This window comes from Cynocephalus volans, chromosome 3, assembly GCF_027409185.1.
Source record: "Cynocephalus volans isolate mCynVol1 chromosome 3, mCynVol1.pri, whole genome shotgun sequence".
In the NCBI taxonomy this organism is placed as follows: domain Eukaryota; kingdom Metazoa; phylum Chordata; class Mammalia; order Dermoptera; family Cynocephalidae; genus Cynocephalus; species Cynocephalus volans.
The window spans coordinates 63,882,940-63,902,123 of record NC_084462.1 but is presented as its reverse complement, the minus strand read 5'-3'; the positions used below and the strand labels follow the sequence as shown (position 1 = coordinate 63,902,123).

The 19,184-nt window shown below is 36.9% G+C and overlaps 1 protein-coding gene across 6 annotated transcripts in view; it reads left to right on the top strand.

Annotated features, from left to right (window-relative positions):
• Nucleotides 1–19,184, top strand: part of SCAPER (S-phase cyclin A associated protein in the ER) — a 491,674-nt gene that overhangs the window by 216,700 nt on the left and 255,790 nt on the right. For all 6 annotated transcript variants that reach the window (XM_063090894.1, XM_063090891.1, XM_063090893.1 and 3 more), the window contains one exon: nt 704–837. In XM_063090894.1, coding sequence (XP_062946964.1) covers nt 704–837 — 134 coding nt within the window. The remainder of the gene's footprint in view (nt 1–703; nt 838–19,184) is intronic.

The window sequence follows — 19,184 nt, the reverse complement described above, 5'->3', positions numbered from 1 at the left end:
GAGAGGGACAAGGGAGTTGGTACATGCAACAGAGTAATTATAGTGATAGGCCATAAGATCTAAGATGAATAAGGAGAGAAGTGGAGCCTAATTCTATGTGCTCCAGCCAAACCAAACCTATGTTGCCAGTACCCACATTCCACTTTCTCATCTCTAGGATGTATCTTCTATAATGACCTTCTTTCTCTTTCCTGACCTCTTACCCCACTCCTGGCCTGAGCAAACACACATTTATCCAAAATCCATGTGTTTAAATTCTATCTATCCTTCAAGGAATAGCAGACATGGTGCTTTTTTTCTTGAAGAAGACTTCCCTCCTCACCATCAATGAACAGTGATCTTGTCTTTCCTTTTGAGCTCCTACAGTACTCTAAATCTCTAATTGGCTAATTGCTTGGTATTATAATTTTATGTATATATTTTAACTTCCCTACTACACTCGTGTGGTATTATGGACGAGGATTACGTCCTTGATGCCTTAGCATTTAGCACAAGTGATGTGCAGCAACGGTTTGACAAGTCAGTGAAAATCTCAAGTAGAACGATTTCTTCAGTGTTTCCTAAGCAATTGTGGAAACTAGTATTTCATACAGATTACTTTTAGTTTCATTGATATAATCGTTTATACTCACTGTTGTCTGTAGCAATCCTATATTATTTTTTAATTATCATCATTAGTATTTTTCATTTATTTATCTTCCAGGAGCATCTTTCCTTGAAGAAGTATATTGTTGACATTGTAGTTGAAAGTGCAGCTCCACCAGAGCCTGTGAAAGATGAAGAGCGGCAAAAGAATAAAAAAAAAGCCAAAAAGATAAAAGCCCGGATGAACTCCAGGTACCATAAATATCCTTAAAAACAAAACAAAAGAAAAAGTCAGTGATGTATCCTTTAGTGTAAATCCAAGGAAGACAGAAAAATGTTTAAAGTTGTTTGCTTCAAGAAAGGCTTGGAAATAGCACTGATGAGCCTAATTTATAGCCACTTTCTTTGATTGAGAAAGAAAACTGCATATCGATCTAAAGCCCTTGCTTTTACCTGTTAAGAGCTCTTCTTATAATTGGATGCCAAAGCCCTGCCAAACTTGTGCCTCCTCTAGCATACAATAGTATGTTTAAGTATGTGTAAACCAAGCCTATTTTTCTTTCCAACTATTGATTTTTAAATGAAGTATCAAAGAAAATCAATAGCAATCAACAAATAGAAGTCTTCTGGCTGTAGTGTCAAATCCTCTGACTAGGTTTAATCAATTTGGTTGCCTGTCACAACAAGGAAAAGTTCAAGAAATATCTTAAAATGGAAAGAGAGTTGTCAGACCTGCAGTTTATCACCAGCCTCCGAGGTGTCATCTGAAGATCAGACAGCTTTGTAGTACATCATTACCTCACAAGCTTTGATCATCATCTGATGACTGATGAGTCTTATGTGAGGACACAAATATAGTTCTTCCTTAGTAGATGATCCTTTGCTATTTGAGCAGGTATTCTGAATATGTCCTTATACTTTTATTCCTAAATGTCTCAAAGATGTGGAGACTTGACCCATGGGATTATAGAAATATAGGACTAGAATAATGGTGAATGGTGCAGTTATCTCTCTGTAGTTTCCATGGTCAGATTGCGATCAATCAGGGAGTCCATTTCATCTTATAGAATCAGTGATAACTTCATAGTGCTCATTTAAGTAAAGAATTTTTTAATTTTAGTTTTTGAAGTCACTCCAAGTTTCTGAAATAGTTTCACAGTACACTTCAAGATATTACTGACCTTCATTTCTAGTTTATGCTAAGAACGTGCTGACTTCCTGACACTTGAATGCTTTAGAGCCTGTTCTTTGGACGTATTTTCCTCTTTATGTACACATTCCCTTGGTGAGGTCACCCAGTCCTGTAGCTTTGAATACCCACTACTTGCAAATGACTACCAATTTTATATCTTCAATTTTTCTCAACCTTATTATGTCCAAAGCAAACCTACCCACTCCCCCCAGTCCTACCTCATCCCATAATCTTGTCTGTATCAATAAAGGGATATTTTAGTTGCTTAGGCCAAAATTTCTTGAGTCATCCTTGACCTCTCTCTTTCTCCCACATCTTCACATCCAGTCTAATTGCAAATAATGTTAGCTTTGCTTTAAAATGCATTCAAAATTTGACTGCCTCTCTTTAACTTCACTGCTTCCCCCCTGGTTCAAGCTTTCATTATCTCTCACCTGGATTGTTGTAGTAGCCCTCTGACAAGTCTTGTTTCTGCCCTTGTCTATTCTAAACATTTCATCCGGAGTGATCCTGTTAAAATGTAAGTCAGAGAATGTCATTTCTCTTCTCAAAGACTTTGGGCTTTTATGGTCCAAGTTTCCTCTTCTAGAAGGCTCTTCTCAGATATATCCGTATAGCTGGCTTCCTCATTTCTTTCAGGTCTTTGCTCAAATGATACCTTTTCAATGAGGCCTTCCTTGAGGGACTGCTTTTTTTTATATATATAAATAATGCTTTTTTATTAAAGAAAATCTTAAAAATACAAATAGTTATAAGAAAAAATACCTATAATTCTGCCGCTACTAGTATTTTGGCATATATATTCATTCTATGCATATATATGCATACTATATCTTTTGACTTTTTTCATTTAGATATGGTTTAAGTAAGTTGTAGAGATCTTAACTTTGTTGAGTTTTGACAAATCTAGATACCCACGTAATCCACACCCCTATCAAGATTTAGAACATTTCCATTGCCTGCCAAAATTTTTTGTGCCTTTTTGCAGTCAGTCTCCTACCATCCTTGGCCCTTGGCAACCGCTGATCTGCTTTCTGTTATTATACATTACTTCTTCCTGTTCTAGAAATGCATACACATGAAATCATGTTCCTTTGTGGCTGGCTTTTGCTGAGTGTACTGTTTTTGAGATTTATCTGTGTTGCTGTATGTAGTTTGTTCCGTTTTTATTATTGAACATATTCATTACATGCATATACCACAATTTTTTGTCCATTTGTCTGTTGATACACATTTGGGTTTCTACTTTGGGGCATTTATAAATAAAGCTCCTATTGAGTCGGGGGGTGAACGCGTTTTCATTTCTCTTGTGTAAATACCTAGAAGCAGAATTTCCAAACTTTTTCATAGTGGATGTGCCATTTTATACTCACATTAGCAATCTGTTGAAGTTCCAGTTGCTCCCCAATCTGGTCAGTACGTGGGTATTGTTAGTTTTCAAAATTTTAGCCTAGTTCTAATGGGGATGTATTGGTATCTTATTATGGTTCTAATTTGCATTCCCCTGGTGACTGATGATCATATATTGAGCCTCTTTCCATGTGCTTTTTAAAAACTATTCATTATCATCCTTTATGAAATACCTGTTGAAGGTTTTTAAAATGGGATTGTCATTTTATTTTTGAATTGTTTATATATTCTGGCTACAAGTTATTTGTCAGATACAGGTTGAATATCCTGTATCTGAAATGCTTGATTCTCACAATGAATATTAGAGAAAAATCCCCGCCTGCTTCCAGTGGGGTGGGGTGAGGTGGGATAGGTGGGGGATAACTATTTTGAAATACACCACAGAATTCTATTCTTCTGAAAAAGTTCTGCTGTGAAGAGAAATTATTTAACCAGAGCCCAACTTGCTGTTTTGTTTTTTGTTTCATTTTGTTTTTATCAGACCCTAACTGACCTGAAGAAAAATACCCAGTTCTAACTGGCTTTATCCTTCCACATGCAGGAAGGGAAATACCCAAATCGGGCCCCTCTAGCTCTTCAGGTGGCAGAACGGGAAATACCCAACTCCAGCCTACTGTAGCCATGCTGTCCCATCTAAAGAACTGGAGAGCTAAGGAGCACTTGTAAGTTCACAGTTCAGAGGCACAGGCTCACTAAAAGATTGAGACATAATCACAGGACTATAGATGCTTTTGCTGTGCCTGCACCTTATTACCACATTACTAAAGCCATATTTACAGAAGTTCTATTTACATAATTCATTATGTCTGGTTTCAAGAAAAAAATTACAAGGCATACTGAAAGCCAAAAAACATAGTTTGAGGATACAGAGCAAGCATCAGAACCAGACTCAGATATGGCAGAAATGTTGGAATTAGCAGTCTAGGAATTTAAACTAACTATAACTAATATGTTCAGGGATCTAATGAATAAAGTAGACATCCTACAGGAAAAGTTAGGCATTGTAAGCAGAAATTATGGAAATTATAAAATATAAGCAGATGGAGATTCTAAGAATGAATCAAAAAGAAATGTCAGAAGTGAGATGATTCTGGAAAGGTAATAGAATATGAAAAGCCAGGAATCTGTCTTCCCACTTAGACATCACTTGCATTGGCAGAATCTCTGTGATGTAACTATTTTGGAACTCTGGAGTCTGTTGAAGGCTGTAACTTCCTGGGAAAAAGTTACATGAGAAGGTGGATTAATTTCAATTTCAGCTTTTACTACAGTAGCATCTACCCATACCCAATCCTCAGTCTGTTGCATACAGCTGTGCATGTGGTCCTAGAGCAGCTTGCACTAGGACCAGGGTTGGCAAAAAGGATCTTGTCCTCCAAATATGGGGCTCTGTGCTCTGATCACTGATTGCTATTAATGATCACTTGGGTGAAGAGAAAGAAGTGTGCAGCCATTGTTGCACACTGCCCCCCATTTGTTGAAAGCCCCTCTCACTCTGGCTGAAGTGACTAAGTGTGGGCTTAAGGGTGGGCATCTTTATTTTCCTCCCTGCACTTTTCTCTTATTTATTTATTTATTTTTTGATAGCCAGACATCAAAGATTAAGACATTCAAAACCAGTTATATATATAGGGAAAATGAGATAGTGATTGCACATACGAGGAAAAGCTCAGGCTCAGGAAAGACCTGAATAGACCTTAATTTTACATAGTAGTCCAATCCTTGGCACAGAGACAACCCATAACAAGCAAAACAACAACAACAAAAAAACCCCAAAAATAACAAAAGCAGCAAACCTTGTGCAAGGGGGGGAAATCTGGTTTCCTGAGTTACCACATTATCAAATTCAAATGTCCAGTTTTCAACAACAACAAAAAATCAAAAGGCATACTAAGAAACAAGAAACTATGGTACATTAAAAGGAAAAAGTAAATCAACTGTATTAGTTCATTTTCTGTTGCTTATAACAGAACACCTGAAACTGGGTAACTTATAAGAAAACAAAATTTATTTCTTAACAGTTTTTGAGGCTGGGAAGTACAAGGTCCAGGTGGTGCATCTAGTGAGGGCTGCCTTCTGGATGGGAACTCTACAATGTCCAATGGTGACAAAGGCACTCACATGGTGAGGATAACAAGAGCTCTCTTGTGCTCTTCTAAAGTCACCAATCCACACCCATGATAACTAATTACTGCATGAATGGGTTAATCTGTTCATGAGAGCATAGTCCTTACAGTCCAATCAGCCCTTAAAGGCCTCACCTTTCAAATACCATAATTAGATTTTCCACCCTTTACTACTGTTACAATCAGAATCAAGTTTCCAATATATGAACTTTGAGTGGACACATTTGACCCATAGCATCAACAAAAATTGTCTCTGAGACAGACTTGAGGGTAGATCTACTAGACAAAGACTTTAAAACAACTGTCTTAAAGATGGTCAAAGAACTAAAGGAAGGTGTAGAGAACATTAAGGAAATGACATATTAACAAAATGGAAATATCATTAAAGAAATAGAAAACCAAAACAAAATAACAAAAAAAGAAATTCTGGAGCTGAAAAGAACAATAAGTGACATGAAAAATTCACTGGAGGAATTCAAAGGCAGATTTGAGCAGGCAAAAGAAAGAATCAATAAACTTGAAGGTAGGACAATAGAAATTGATTCTGAGGAACAAGAAGAGAGAAGATTGAATAAAAGTCAACATAGACTTACGGACTTCTGGGACACCATCAAGCAGACAACCATACACATTGTGAGAGTTACAGAAGGAGAAGAGAGGGAGAACAGGACAGAAAGAATACAAATGCTTCTCAACTTACAATAGGGTTATGTCCCAGTAAACCCACCACAACATCAAAAATTGTAAATCAAGACATTTTAAGTTCAGATGCTACTTCCTTAACAGTGAGGTTACATCCTGATTACCCATTGTAAAGTAAAAATATCGTAAGTTGAGCCATCATAAGTCAGGGAATATATATCTTATATATCTTATTTGAAGAAATAATGGCTGAAAACTTCACAAATTTGATGAAGCTCACCAAACTCCAAGTAAGGTGACTCAAAGACACCCACACCAAAACACAGTATAATCAAATTTTCCAAAGACAAAGACAGAATCTTGAAACCAGCAAAATAAAAACCCTGAATAAGTAGCTTTACTGCTGAATTCTTCCAAATATTTAAAGAAGAGCTAATACCAGTCCTTCTCAAATGTTTCCAAACACTTAAAGAGGAGGGAACACTTCCTAACTCATTCTGTGAGGCCAGCACTACCCCAAGAACAAGAGCCAGACAAAGACACTACCAAGAAAAGAAAACTACAGACCAATATTCTTTATGAACATTGATACCAAATTCAAAACAAAATGCTGCCAGACTGAATTTAGCAGCATATTAAAAGGACTGTATACCATGACCAAATTTATTTCTGGAATGCAAGGATGGTTTGACATACAATAATTGGTCAGTGTAATATCCTATATTAACAGAATGAAGGAAAAAACTACGTGATCATCTCAGGGATGCAGAAAGAGCATTTGACAAAGTTAAACACTTTCGTAAAAACACTTAATAAACTAGGGATAGAAGGAAATGAACTCAACATAATAAAAGCCATATATGAAAAAACCATAATGAACATCATAATCAATGGAGAAAGACTGAAAGCTTTTCCTCTAAGATCAGGAACAAGGCAGGGATGCTTTCACCACTTCTGTTCAGCATAGTACTGGAAATTCTAGCCAGAGCAAGTAGGCAGAAAAAAAAAATAATAAAAGCCATCCAAATTGGAAAGGAAGAAGTAAAATTATCTCTGTTCAGAGATGACATGATCTTATATATGGAAAATGCTGAAGATTCCACAAAACAATTGTTATAACTAACAGGATACAAAGTCAGCACACAAAATGAGTTACATTTCTATAAACTTACAATAAACAATCTGAAAAGGAAATTAAGAAAACAGCTCCATTAACAATATGAGGGTTCTTCAAAACGTTCATAGAAAAATATAATTAAAAGATAATGTGAGCCTTTCTGTGAACTTCTTGAAGTACCTTCATAGCATAAAAAAGAATAAAATACTTAAGAATTAACTTAACCAAGGAGTTAACAGACTTGTAGAATGAAAACTACAAAACATTGTTGAAAGAAATTAAAGAAGGCATAAACCAATGGAAGTACATTCCATGTTCGTGGATTGGAAGACAATATTGTTAAAATGTCCATTGCTAATATTGTTAAAATGGGATCATTACTCAAAGCACTCTACAGATTCATGCAATTCCTATCAAAATACTAATGATGTTTTTTGCAGAAATAGAGAAACACCATTCTAGATTTTATATGGAATCTCAAGGAACCCCTGAATAGTCAAAACAATCTTGGAAAAAAACCAGAACAAAACTAGGGGATTCACATCTCCTGATTTCAAAACTTATTACAAAAGTACAGTAATAAAAACAACGTAGGAATGTCATAACGACAGATGTAAACCAGTGAAATAGAGTACAGTGTCCAGAAATAAATCTTTACATGTATTGTCAAATAATTTTTGACAAAATGCCAAAACCATTGAATGGGAGTGTTTTCAATAAATGGTAATGGGAAAACTGCAAAAGAATGCAGTTGGACCCTGACGTAACACCATATGCAAAAATTAACTAAAAATGGATCAAAGACCTAAATGTAAGAACTTAAGCTATAAAACTCTTACGAAAAAATATAGAGTATAAGCTTCACAGCACTAGATTTGAAAATGATTTCTTAGATATAACATCAAAGGCATGGGCAAGAAAAGTAAAAATAGACAAATTGGACTTCATGAAGATTAAAAACAAAAAACCAAAAAAAACCCAAAAACTTGTTCACCAAAAGATAGTATAAACATAGTAAAAAAGCAACCCAGAGAATGAGAGAAAATATTTGTGAAACATAGGTCTGATAAGGGGTGAATATCCAAAATATATACAGAAATCCTGAAACTCAACAATAAAGATACAGCCTGACTCAAAAATTGGCAAAGGACTTGAATTACTTGGAAATTAAATAACACACCTCTAAATAACACATGAGCCAATGAAGAAATCTGAAGAGAAATTTTAAAGTATTTTGAACTAAATGAAAATTAAAATACTACTTATCAAAATTTGTGGGATGCAGCAAAAAACCTGCTTAAAGGTAAATTGACAGCAATGAACATATGTATTAGAAAAGAAGAAAGATTTAAAATAAGTAATCTAACAATCAGGAATGACAGCTTAGCAGACAGAGCCTCTGCTTCTCTCTCTGGCTGCCTGGAAAGTGAGCCTCCCAGTAGCACATCAGGTTGCATATTAAAAAGATGGGATGCAGATTTGAGACCTCTTCAAGGTTGGGGCTTTTCCTTTTTTTTTCAAAAGGCTGCTGTCAAGGTGTATTAGTATCTCTTTATTTAAACAAGCTCCTTAGGGAGTTTCAAGATGGCGGTGGCTGCGGCGGCTTGCGCGGAGTAGCTGAGGTGGAAAAGGCGGCCACTGGGCCTCAGGCAGCCGGGAAACTTGTGGACCTTCCTCTCGCCATCTCTTAAGGGAGGACCGCTGCTGCTGGCCGGTCGTGGGGGGTGACCGCCACTTTGCCCCCGGCAGGAGAGGCTGCCTCATTTACAGGCAACAGCTTTGAAGTGTGGAGCAGGAAAAGAACTGTTTCTTAGCTGCAAAAGCGAGTCTCGAAACAGGGAACACGGCGCCAGGGCTGCTGTGGATGCAGACAGGATCCCGGAGGCCGAGGCCGCGCTGAAGGCGGTCAGCTGCCCTATTCAGGATTCGAGGTTTCAGGCCGGCATTAAAGAAGATTCCTGGGAGCGCCCGAGCCGCGCCAGTGTTGGGAGGGCAATGAAGTATGGGCAGGCCGACTTTCATCCACCATACCCTGAACTCCGGCCCCCGGTAAACTTCCTGTTCCTGGGAGGTAGATACCATCTCTGCAGCCACCAGTTTGGAAAAAAGCCTAACAAATTTCTGGTTGGGATTAGTGTGGTAGGAGAGTTCCCAGGTCCACTTGAACCTGCCGGAGAGCAGGCTGCAGGCGGACACTAGACTCGGTTTATACTGGGGGGATACAAAGGTCAACAAGACCCGAGAAAGATCTACACAGTGCTACAAAGGCACCCAGAGAGACCGGTCGTCTGTGCCTAGCAGAAACCTGGTAGACTTCCTGGGCGAGGCGGTGCTGAGCAGGGTCTTGAAGGCCCAGCTGATAGACGAGGGGTGCAGAAGACACGCCCCAACCCAGCACAGTGTGCACAGAGGGGGGAGACGTGCGGCCAGGGAGGCGGAGACTCGACAGAAACCACACACCCGGTGGGGTCGCCACTGCACGATCTAACAGCCTGGGCCAGAGCACACGGAACGGGGAGAAGTCCTGCACAGGAAGTGAAAGCTCAACAGAGATCACACACCCTGTGGTACGTGATCCACCAGCCCAGCAGAGTCCAAGCTGACCAGAAAGGTGGCTCCCCGGAGAAGCCCAAGACCCGAGGCAACCACACACACAAGGCACTAGAGGCCAACTGAGCAGTCACGGCGGGAGCCATACCAAATTGGCAAGCACAGCAACATCCTAGTTAGTCATTAGTCTCAAACCGGTGGACTGTGAAACCCCCTGGCACAATGAATAAACACCAAAAAAAAGATACCAGAAATACAAAAAATCAAGAAAGTACACCACCAAAAGTTAATAAATCTCAAACTCTAGATCCTATAGAACAAGAAGCCCTTGAAATAACTGACAAGAAATTTCGAGTGATAATTCTAAGGAAATTGAATGAGATACAAGAAAACTCAGCTAGATATCATGATGAAATGAGGAAAAGTATACAGGATCTGAAAGAGGAAATGTACAAGGAAATCAATGTCCTGAAAAAAAATGTACCAGAACTTGCTGAACTGAAGAAGTTATTCAGCGAAATAAAAAACACAACGGAGAGTTTAACCAGCAGGCTTGTCAAAGTTGAAGAGAGAACCCCTGAACTTGAAGATGGGCTGTTTGAAATAACACAAGCAGACAAAAAGAAAGAAAAAAGAATCAAGGACATGGAAGAAAATCTGAGAGAGATATCAGACAACCTCAAGCGCTCAAATATCCGAGTCATGGGTATTCCAGAAGGGGAGGAAAATGGAGATTCCATTGAAAACATATTCAACAAAATAGTGGCAGAAAACTTCCCAGGTATAGGAAAAATCACAGATCTTCAGATCCAGGAAGCTCAACGATCTCCAAACATATTCAACCCAAAAAGGCCTTCTCCAAGACATGTCATAGTCGAATTGGAAAACTCAGAGACAAAGAGAGAATGTTAAAAGCTGCAAGAGAGAAGCATCAAATCACCTATAAGGGAGCCCCAATCAGGTTAACATCAGACTTTTCATCACAAACCCTAAAAGCTAGAAAGCAATGGGATGATATTTTCAAAATACTAAAAGACAAAGATTGCCAGCCAAGAATACTCTACCCTGCAAGGCTATCCTTCCGAAATGAGGGGCAAATAGTATATTTCTCAGACAAACAAAAACTGCGGGAGTTCACTACCACAAGACCACCCTTACAAGAAATCCTCAAGGGAGTACTGGGTTTGGTTCCTGAAAAATAACTACCACTGCCATAAAAACCCAAGAAAAATCTAAACCCGCTAGTACAATAAAAATGGCATTCATGAAGAGAAAACAAGCTAACAAAAACACTATCTACAACCTAAGGAACCAACAAACAAAGAAACCAAACAGTAAATCAGAAAGCAAGGAACAAAAGACACCTAAGACAACCAAACAACCAATAAAATGCTAGGAATAAATCAACATCTTTCAATAACAACTCTTAATGTAAAAGGCTTAAATTCCCCAATTAAAAGACACAGACTGGCTGACTGGATCAAAAAGCAGGACCCAACTATATGCTGCCTACAAGAGACCCACCTCACCCATAAAGATTCACACAGACTAAGAGTGAAAGGATGGAAAAAGATTTACCATGCAAACAGAAAAGAAAAGTGAGCTGGAGTAGCTATTCTTATATCTGACAAAATAGACTTTAAACTAAAAACCATAAAAAGAGACAATGAAGGACACTACTTAATGATAAAAGGACTGATCCATCAAGAAGACATAACAATCATAAATATGTATGCACCCAATGTTGGAGCAGCCAGATTTATAAAACGAACTCTATTAGACCTAAAGAAGGAAATAGACACTAATACCATAATAGCAGGGGACCTGAACACTCCACTGTCAATATTAGACAGATCATCTAGGCAAAGAATCAGTAGAGAAACACAAGATCTAAACAATACTCTAGACAAATTGGAATTGGCATATATCTACAGAACATTTCACCCAACAACCTCAGAATATTCATTCTTCTCATCAGCACATGGATCATTCTCCAGGATAGATCACATTTTAGGTCACAAATCAAGTCTCAATAAATTCAAAAAAATTGGAATTATCCCATGTATCTTCTCAGACCACAATGGATTAAAACTAGAAATTAATAACAAACGAAACTCTGGAAACAATACAAACACATGGAAATTAAACAGCATTCTACTTAATGACATATGGGTCCAAGAAGAAATCAAGCAGGAAATCAAAAAATTTATTGAAACTAATGAAAACAATGATACATCATACCAAAACCTGTGGGATACTGCAAAAGCAGTATTGAGGGGAAAATTTATTGCATTAAACGCTCACTTCAGAAGAATAGAAAGATGGCAAGTAAGCAACCTAACACTTCACCTTAAAGAACTAGAAAAACAAGAACAATCCAAACCTAAAGTTAGCAGACGGAAAGAAATCATTAAGATAAGAGCAGAACTGAATGAAATTGAAAACCAAAAAACAATTCAAAAGATCAACGAATCAAAAAGTTGGTTTTTTGAAAAGATAAATAAAATTGTCAAACCATTAGCATGGCTAATAAAAAAAAGAAGAGAGAAGACTCAAATAACAAAAATTAGAAATGAAAAAGGCGATATAACAACTGATTCATCTGAAATACAAGGAATCATTCGAGACTACTATAAACAACTATACGCCAACAAATTTGAAAATCTGGAGGAAATGGATAAATTTCTGGACACACACAAGCTCCCAAAACTGAACCGTGAAGATGTAGAAAATTTGAACAGACCAATAACAATAAAGGAGATTGAAGCTGTTATCAGAAGGCTCCCAACAAAGAAAAGCCCTGGACCAGATGGATTCACAGCAGAATTTTACCAAACATTCAAACAGGAATTGACACCGATTCTTTACAAACTATTCCGAAAGATTGAAACGGACTCAAATCTCGCAAACTCATTCTATGAAGCAAACACCATCCTGATACCAAAACCAGGTAAAGATATAACCAAAAAAGAAAACTACAAAACTACAGGCCGATATCCTTGATGAATATAGATGCAAAAATCCTCACTAAAATACTAGCAAACAGAATACAGCAACACATACGAAAAATTATTCATCACGATCAAGTGGGATTCATCCCAGGGATGCAAGGTTGGTTCAACATACCAAATCAATAAATGTGATACAGCATATTAATAAACTCAAACACAAGGACCATATGATCATCTCTATAGATGCTGAAAAAGCATTTGATAAAGTTCAGCACTCATTCATGACAAAGACCCTCTATAAGTTAGGTATAGAGGGAAAGTATCTCAACATAATTAAAGCCATATATGATAAACCCACTGCCAATATCATCCTGAATGGGGAAAAGCTGAAAGCTTTTCCTTTAAGAACAGGAACTAGACAAGGATGCCCACTCTCACCACTCCTATTCAACATAGTGTTGGAAGTACTAGCCAGAGCAATCAGAGAAGAGAAGGAAATAAAGGGCATCCAGATTGGAAAAGATGAAGTCAAACTGTCCCTGTTTGCAGATGACATGATCCTATATATCGAACAGCCTAAAACCTCTACAAAAAAACTGTTGGAATTGATAAATGATTTCAGCACAGTAGCAGGATACAAAATCAGCACACAAAAATCAGTAGCATTTCTTTTCTCCAATAGTGAACATGCAGAACGAGAAATCAAGAAAGCCTGCCCATTTACAATAGCCACCAAAAAAATAAAATACTTAGGAATTGAGCTAATCAAGGAGGTGGAAAATCTCTATAATGAGAACTACAAACCACTGCTGAGAGAAATTAGAGAGGATACAAGAAGATGGAAAGATATCCCATGCTCTTGGATTGGAAGAATCAACATAGTGAAAATGTCCATACTACCCAAAGTGATATACAAATTCAATGCAATCCCCATCAAAATTCCAATGACATTTTTCTCAGAAATGGAAAAAACTATTCAGACATTTATATGGAACAATAAAAGACCACGCATAGCCAAAGCAATGCTGAGCAAAAAAAATAAAGCTGGAGGCATAACACTACCTGACTTTAAGCTATACTACAAAGCTATAATAACCAAAACAGTATGGTACTGGCATAAAAACAGACACACTGACCAATGGAATAGAATAGAGAATCCAGAAATCAACCCACACACTTACTGCCATCTGATCCTTGACAAAGGCACCAAGCCTATTCAGTGGCGAAGGGACTGCCTCTTCAGCAAATGGTGCTGGGATAACTGGATATCCATATGCAGGAGAATGAAACTAGATCCATACCTCTCACCGTATACTAAAATCAACTCAAAATGGATTAAGGATTTAAATATACACCCTGTAACAATAAAACTTCTTAAAGAAAACATAGGAGAAACACTTCAGGAAATAGGACTGGGCTCAGACTTCATGAATACGACCCCAAAAGCACGGGCAACCAAAGGAAAGATAAACAAATGGGATTATATCAAACTAAAAAGCTTCTGCACAGCAAAAGAAACAATTAAAAGAGTTAAAAGACAACCAACAGAGTGGGAGAAAATATTTGCAAAATATACAAAGGATTAATATCCAGAATATATAAGGAACTCAAACAACTTTACAAGAAGAAAACAAGCAACCCAATTAAAAAATGGGCAAAAGAGCTAAGTAGGCATTTCTCTAAGGAAGATAAACAAATGGCCAACAGACATATGAAAAAATGCTCAACATCACTCAGCATCCGGGAAATGCAAATCAAAACCACACTGAGATACCATCTAACCCCAGTTAGGATGGCTAAAATCCAAAAGACCCTGAACGATAAATGCTGGCGAGGCTGCGGAGAAAAAGGAACTCTCATACATTGTTCGTGGGACTGCAAAATGGTGCAGCCTCTATGGAAAATGGTATGGAGGTTCCTCAAACAATTGCAGATAGATCTACCATACGACCCAGCTATCCCACTGTTGGGAATATACCCAGAGGAATGGAAATCATCAAGTCGAAGGTATACCTGTTCCCCAATGTTTATCGCAGCACTCTTTACAATAGCCAAGAGTTGGAACCAGTCCAAATGCCCATCATCAGATGAGTGGATACGGAAAATGTGGTACATCTACACAATGGAATACTACTCAGCTATAAAAACGAATGAAATACTGCCATTTGCAACAACATGGATGGACCTTGAGAGAATTATATTAAGTGAAACGAGTCAGGCACAGAAAGAGAAATACCACATGTTCTCACTTATTGGTGGGAGCTAAAAATTAATATATAAATTCACACACACACACACACACACACACACACACACACACACACACACAAACCGGGGGGGAGGGGAAGAAGATATAACAACCACAATTATTTGAAGTTGATCCGACAAGGAAACAGAAAGGACATTGTTGGGGGGGAGGGGGGGAGGGAGAAGGGAGGGTGGTTTTGGTGATGGGGAGCAATAATCAGCTACAATGTATATCGACAAAATAAAATTTAAAAAAATTTTAAAAAATAAAAAAATAAAAAGAAATAATAAAATAAAATAAAATAAGTAATCTAAGCTGCCACCTTAGGAAACAAGAAAAAGAAGAGCAAATTAAATCCAAGGTAAGCTAAGAGAAGAAATAAAAATTGGAGCAGAAATCAATGAAATTGAAAATAGGAAATCAGTAGAGAAAATCAATAAAACCAAAAGCTGTTGATTTGAAAAGACCAACAAAATTGATCAGCCCCTAGCCAGGCTAAGGAAAAAAGAGAGTGGACACTACAGACATGCCTCACTCAAAAAAGTTCACTTTATGATTTTTTGACTTCATGGTGGTACAAAAGAGATAACACATTCAGTAGAAAATGTAATTTGAGTACCCCTACAACCATTCTGTTTTTCACTTTCAATTCAGGATTCAATAAATTACATAAGATATGTGACACGTTACTGTAAAATAGACTTTGTATTAAATAATTTTGCCCAACTGTAAGCTAATGAAAATGTTCTGAGCACATTTGTGGTAGGCTAGGCTAAGCTATTATCTTTGGTAGGTTAGATATATTAAATGTATTTTTGACTTAAAATATTTTCACCTTATCATGAGTTATCAAAATGTAACCCCCATCGTAAGTCAAAGAACAGCTGTGCTAATATTAGAAATGAAAGAGGTGACATCACTACAGATCCCATGCACATTAAAAGGATAATAAAGGAATACTGTTAACAACTGTATGCCCTTAAGTTTGATAACCTAAATGAAATGGACCCATGTCTTCAAAGGCACAATCTGCCAAAACTCACATCACACAGATAGAGAATCTGAATAGTTAGTTTCCTATCTATTAAATAAAATGGATCAATGATTATTAATCTTCAAAAACAAAGTGCCATGCCCAGATCTGTTCACTTGTGATTTCTACCAAACATTTAAGGAAGAAATTATACTGGTCCTCTCCAGTCTCTTTCAGAAGATAGGAGCAGAGGGAATACTTTCTTCTAACTCATTCCATGAGGGCAGCATTACCCTATTATTAATACCAGACAGAGACGGTAGAAGAAAAGAAAACTAGGGACCAGTATCTCATATGAACAAAGATGCAAAAATCCTCGATAAAGTATCAGCTAATCAAATCCAGCAATGTATAAGATGAATTATATATCACAATCAAATGGCATTTATCCCAGGCATGCAAGGCTGGTTCGACATTTAAAATTCAATTAATGTAATCCATCACATTCTTTGGTTAAAAAAGAAAAATCACGTGATTACATCAGTAGGTGCAGAATAAACATTTGACATTATCCCACACTTATTCATGATAATAACTCCTAGTATAGTAGGAATAGAGGTGAACTTTCTCAATTTCACAAAGAGTATCTACAAAACACCTTCTTCTAACATGATACATGGAACTGGAACCATTCCCACCAAGATCAAGAACTAGACAAGGCTCTCTGTCAGCATTGTACTGGACGTTTTGCATAATGCAGTAAGTCAAGAATAGAAGATAAAAAGTATGATAGTTGGGAAAGAAGAAACAAAAATGTTCTTATTTGACATGATTATTTATGTAGAAAATATGAAAGAAATCGACCAAAAAATTCTACTATTAATAAGCAATTATAGCAAGGTTTGCACAACTACCTGTTAATCCAATTAACCCATTGATTCATAGATTCCCAAAGGGATAATCCATTCATGAGGGCATAGTCCTCACAATCCAATCATTTCTCAAAGGCCCCTTCTTTCAAATACTATACTTGGGATTAATCTCCAACAGTAGCTTTGGAAGGGACAGATATTCAAACCATACCACTATTGATGAAAGAAATTAAAGAGGAACTGAATAAATAAATGGAGAGAGATTACATGTTAATGACATCAGTTCTTCCCAACTTGATTTATAGATTTAATGCAATTTCAATCAAAATTCCAACAAGTTATTTCATGAATATTGACAAAATGATTTTAATGTTTATATGTAGAAGGCAAAAAACCCCGAATAGCCACCACAATATTGAAGGTAGTTTGATGGTTTCTTATAAAACTAACATACTTTTACCTTATGATTCAGCAGTTGCATTCCTTGATATTTACCCAAATAATTTGAAAATTTATGTCCATATAAACCTGCATATGGATCTTTATAGCAGCTTTTTAAAATAATTGCCAAAACTTGGAAGCCACTAAGATGGTCCTTCAGTAGGTGAATGGATAAAAGCAAACTGGTGCATCCCGACAGTGGAATATTACTCAGTAATAAAAAGAAATGAGCTGTAAAGCCATGAAAAACATGGAGGGATTTAAAATGCCTATTACCAAGTGAAAGAAGCCAGTCTGAAAAGACTGCATATTGTGTGATTCCAACTACATGATATTCTTGAAAAGGCAAATCTGTGGAGACAGTAAAAAGATCTGTGGTTGCCAGCTAGGGGATAAGGAGGGATCAATAGGCAGAGCATAGAGGATTTTTAGGCTACTGAAATTATTCTGTATGATGCTGTATGTTATTATACATTTATTCCAATCCATAGAATATTTAACAGCAATTGTGAACTCTCATGTAAACTATGGACTTTGGGTGGTAATGATGTGTCAGTGTAGACTTATCATTTGTAATAAATTTACCACTCTGGTAGGGGCTGCTTATGAACAGCGAGGGTATGCATGTGCAGGGGCAGGGCTTGTACAAAATTTCTCTGTACCTTTCACTCAACTTTGCTATAAACGTAAAACAGCTCTGAAAAATAAAGTGTAATTTTAATTTTTTTTCTTATTCTTTTAATTCCTGTATGATCTGTATTGACATCCTCTCTTTCATTCCTGAAAATTGTAATTTGTGTTTTCTTTCTTTCTTTTTTTTTTTTTTTCCTTGATCTCTGGCCAGGAATTTATCAATTTTATTTATCTATTCAAAGAAAGAACTTTCGCTGTCACTGATTTTTCTATATTGTTTTTTTCCTATTTCATTGATTTATGTTCTTTATTATTTTTTCCTTCTACTTACTTTGTATTTATTTTTCCTTTTTTCCTGATTTCTTAAGGTGCTCCCTTAGATTGTTGGTTTGAAACCTTTCTTTTTTTAATAACATATGCAATTATAGCTACCACTTTCCCTATAATCTGTACTTAAGCTATATCCCACATATTTTAATATGTTGTGTTTTTATTTTTAAGAAGTTCCAAATATTTTTAATTTGACTTTTAATTTCTTTGACCCATTGGTTACTTAAAACTGTGTTACTTAATTTTCACATATTTGCAGACTTTCCAGATGTCTTTCTGTTCTTGAGTACTTATCTAATTTCCTGTGGTCAGAGAAGATATTGCATGTAATTTTAATTCTTTTAAATTTGTTGACACTTGTTTTGTTTTATTTCCCCAGCATCTAGTCTATATTGATCAATGTTGTCTGCTTAATTGAAAAACATTTTATTGTGCTCTATGGGTGTAATTTCTATACTGTTTATTAGGTCTAGGTGGGGTTAACTGTTAAAGTCTTCTGTACTGTTCATTCTCTAATATTGCCTGTTAGTTTCTTTTTTTTTTTTTTTAATTTTATTTTGTCGATATACATTGTCGCTGATTATTGCTCCCCATCACCAAAACCTCCCTCCCTTCTCCCTCCCCCCCTCCCCCCAAACAATGTCCTTTCTGTTTGCGTGTCGTATCAACTTCAAATAATTGTAGTTGTTATATCTTCTTCCCCCCCCCCGTTTGTGTGTGTGTGTGTGTGTGTGTGTGTGTGTGTGAATTTATATATTAATTTTTAGCTCCCACCAATAAGTGAGAACATGTGGTATTTCTCTTTCTGTGCCTGACTTGTTTCACTTAATATAATTCTCTCAAGGTCCATCCATGTTGTTGCAAATGGCAGTATTTCATTCGTTTTTATAGCTGAGTAGTATTGCATTGTGTAGATGTACCACATTTTCCGTATCCACTCATCCGATGATGGGCATTTGGGCTGGTTCCAACTCTTGGCTATTGTAAAGAGGGCTGCGATGAACATTGGGGAACAGGTATACCTTCGACTTGATGATTTCCATTCCTCTGGGTATATTCCCAACAGTGGGATAGCTGGGTCATATGGTAGATCTATCTGCAATTGTTTGAGGAA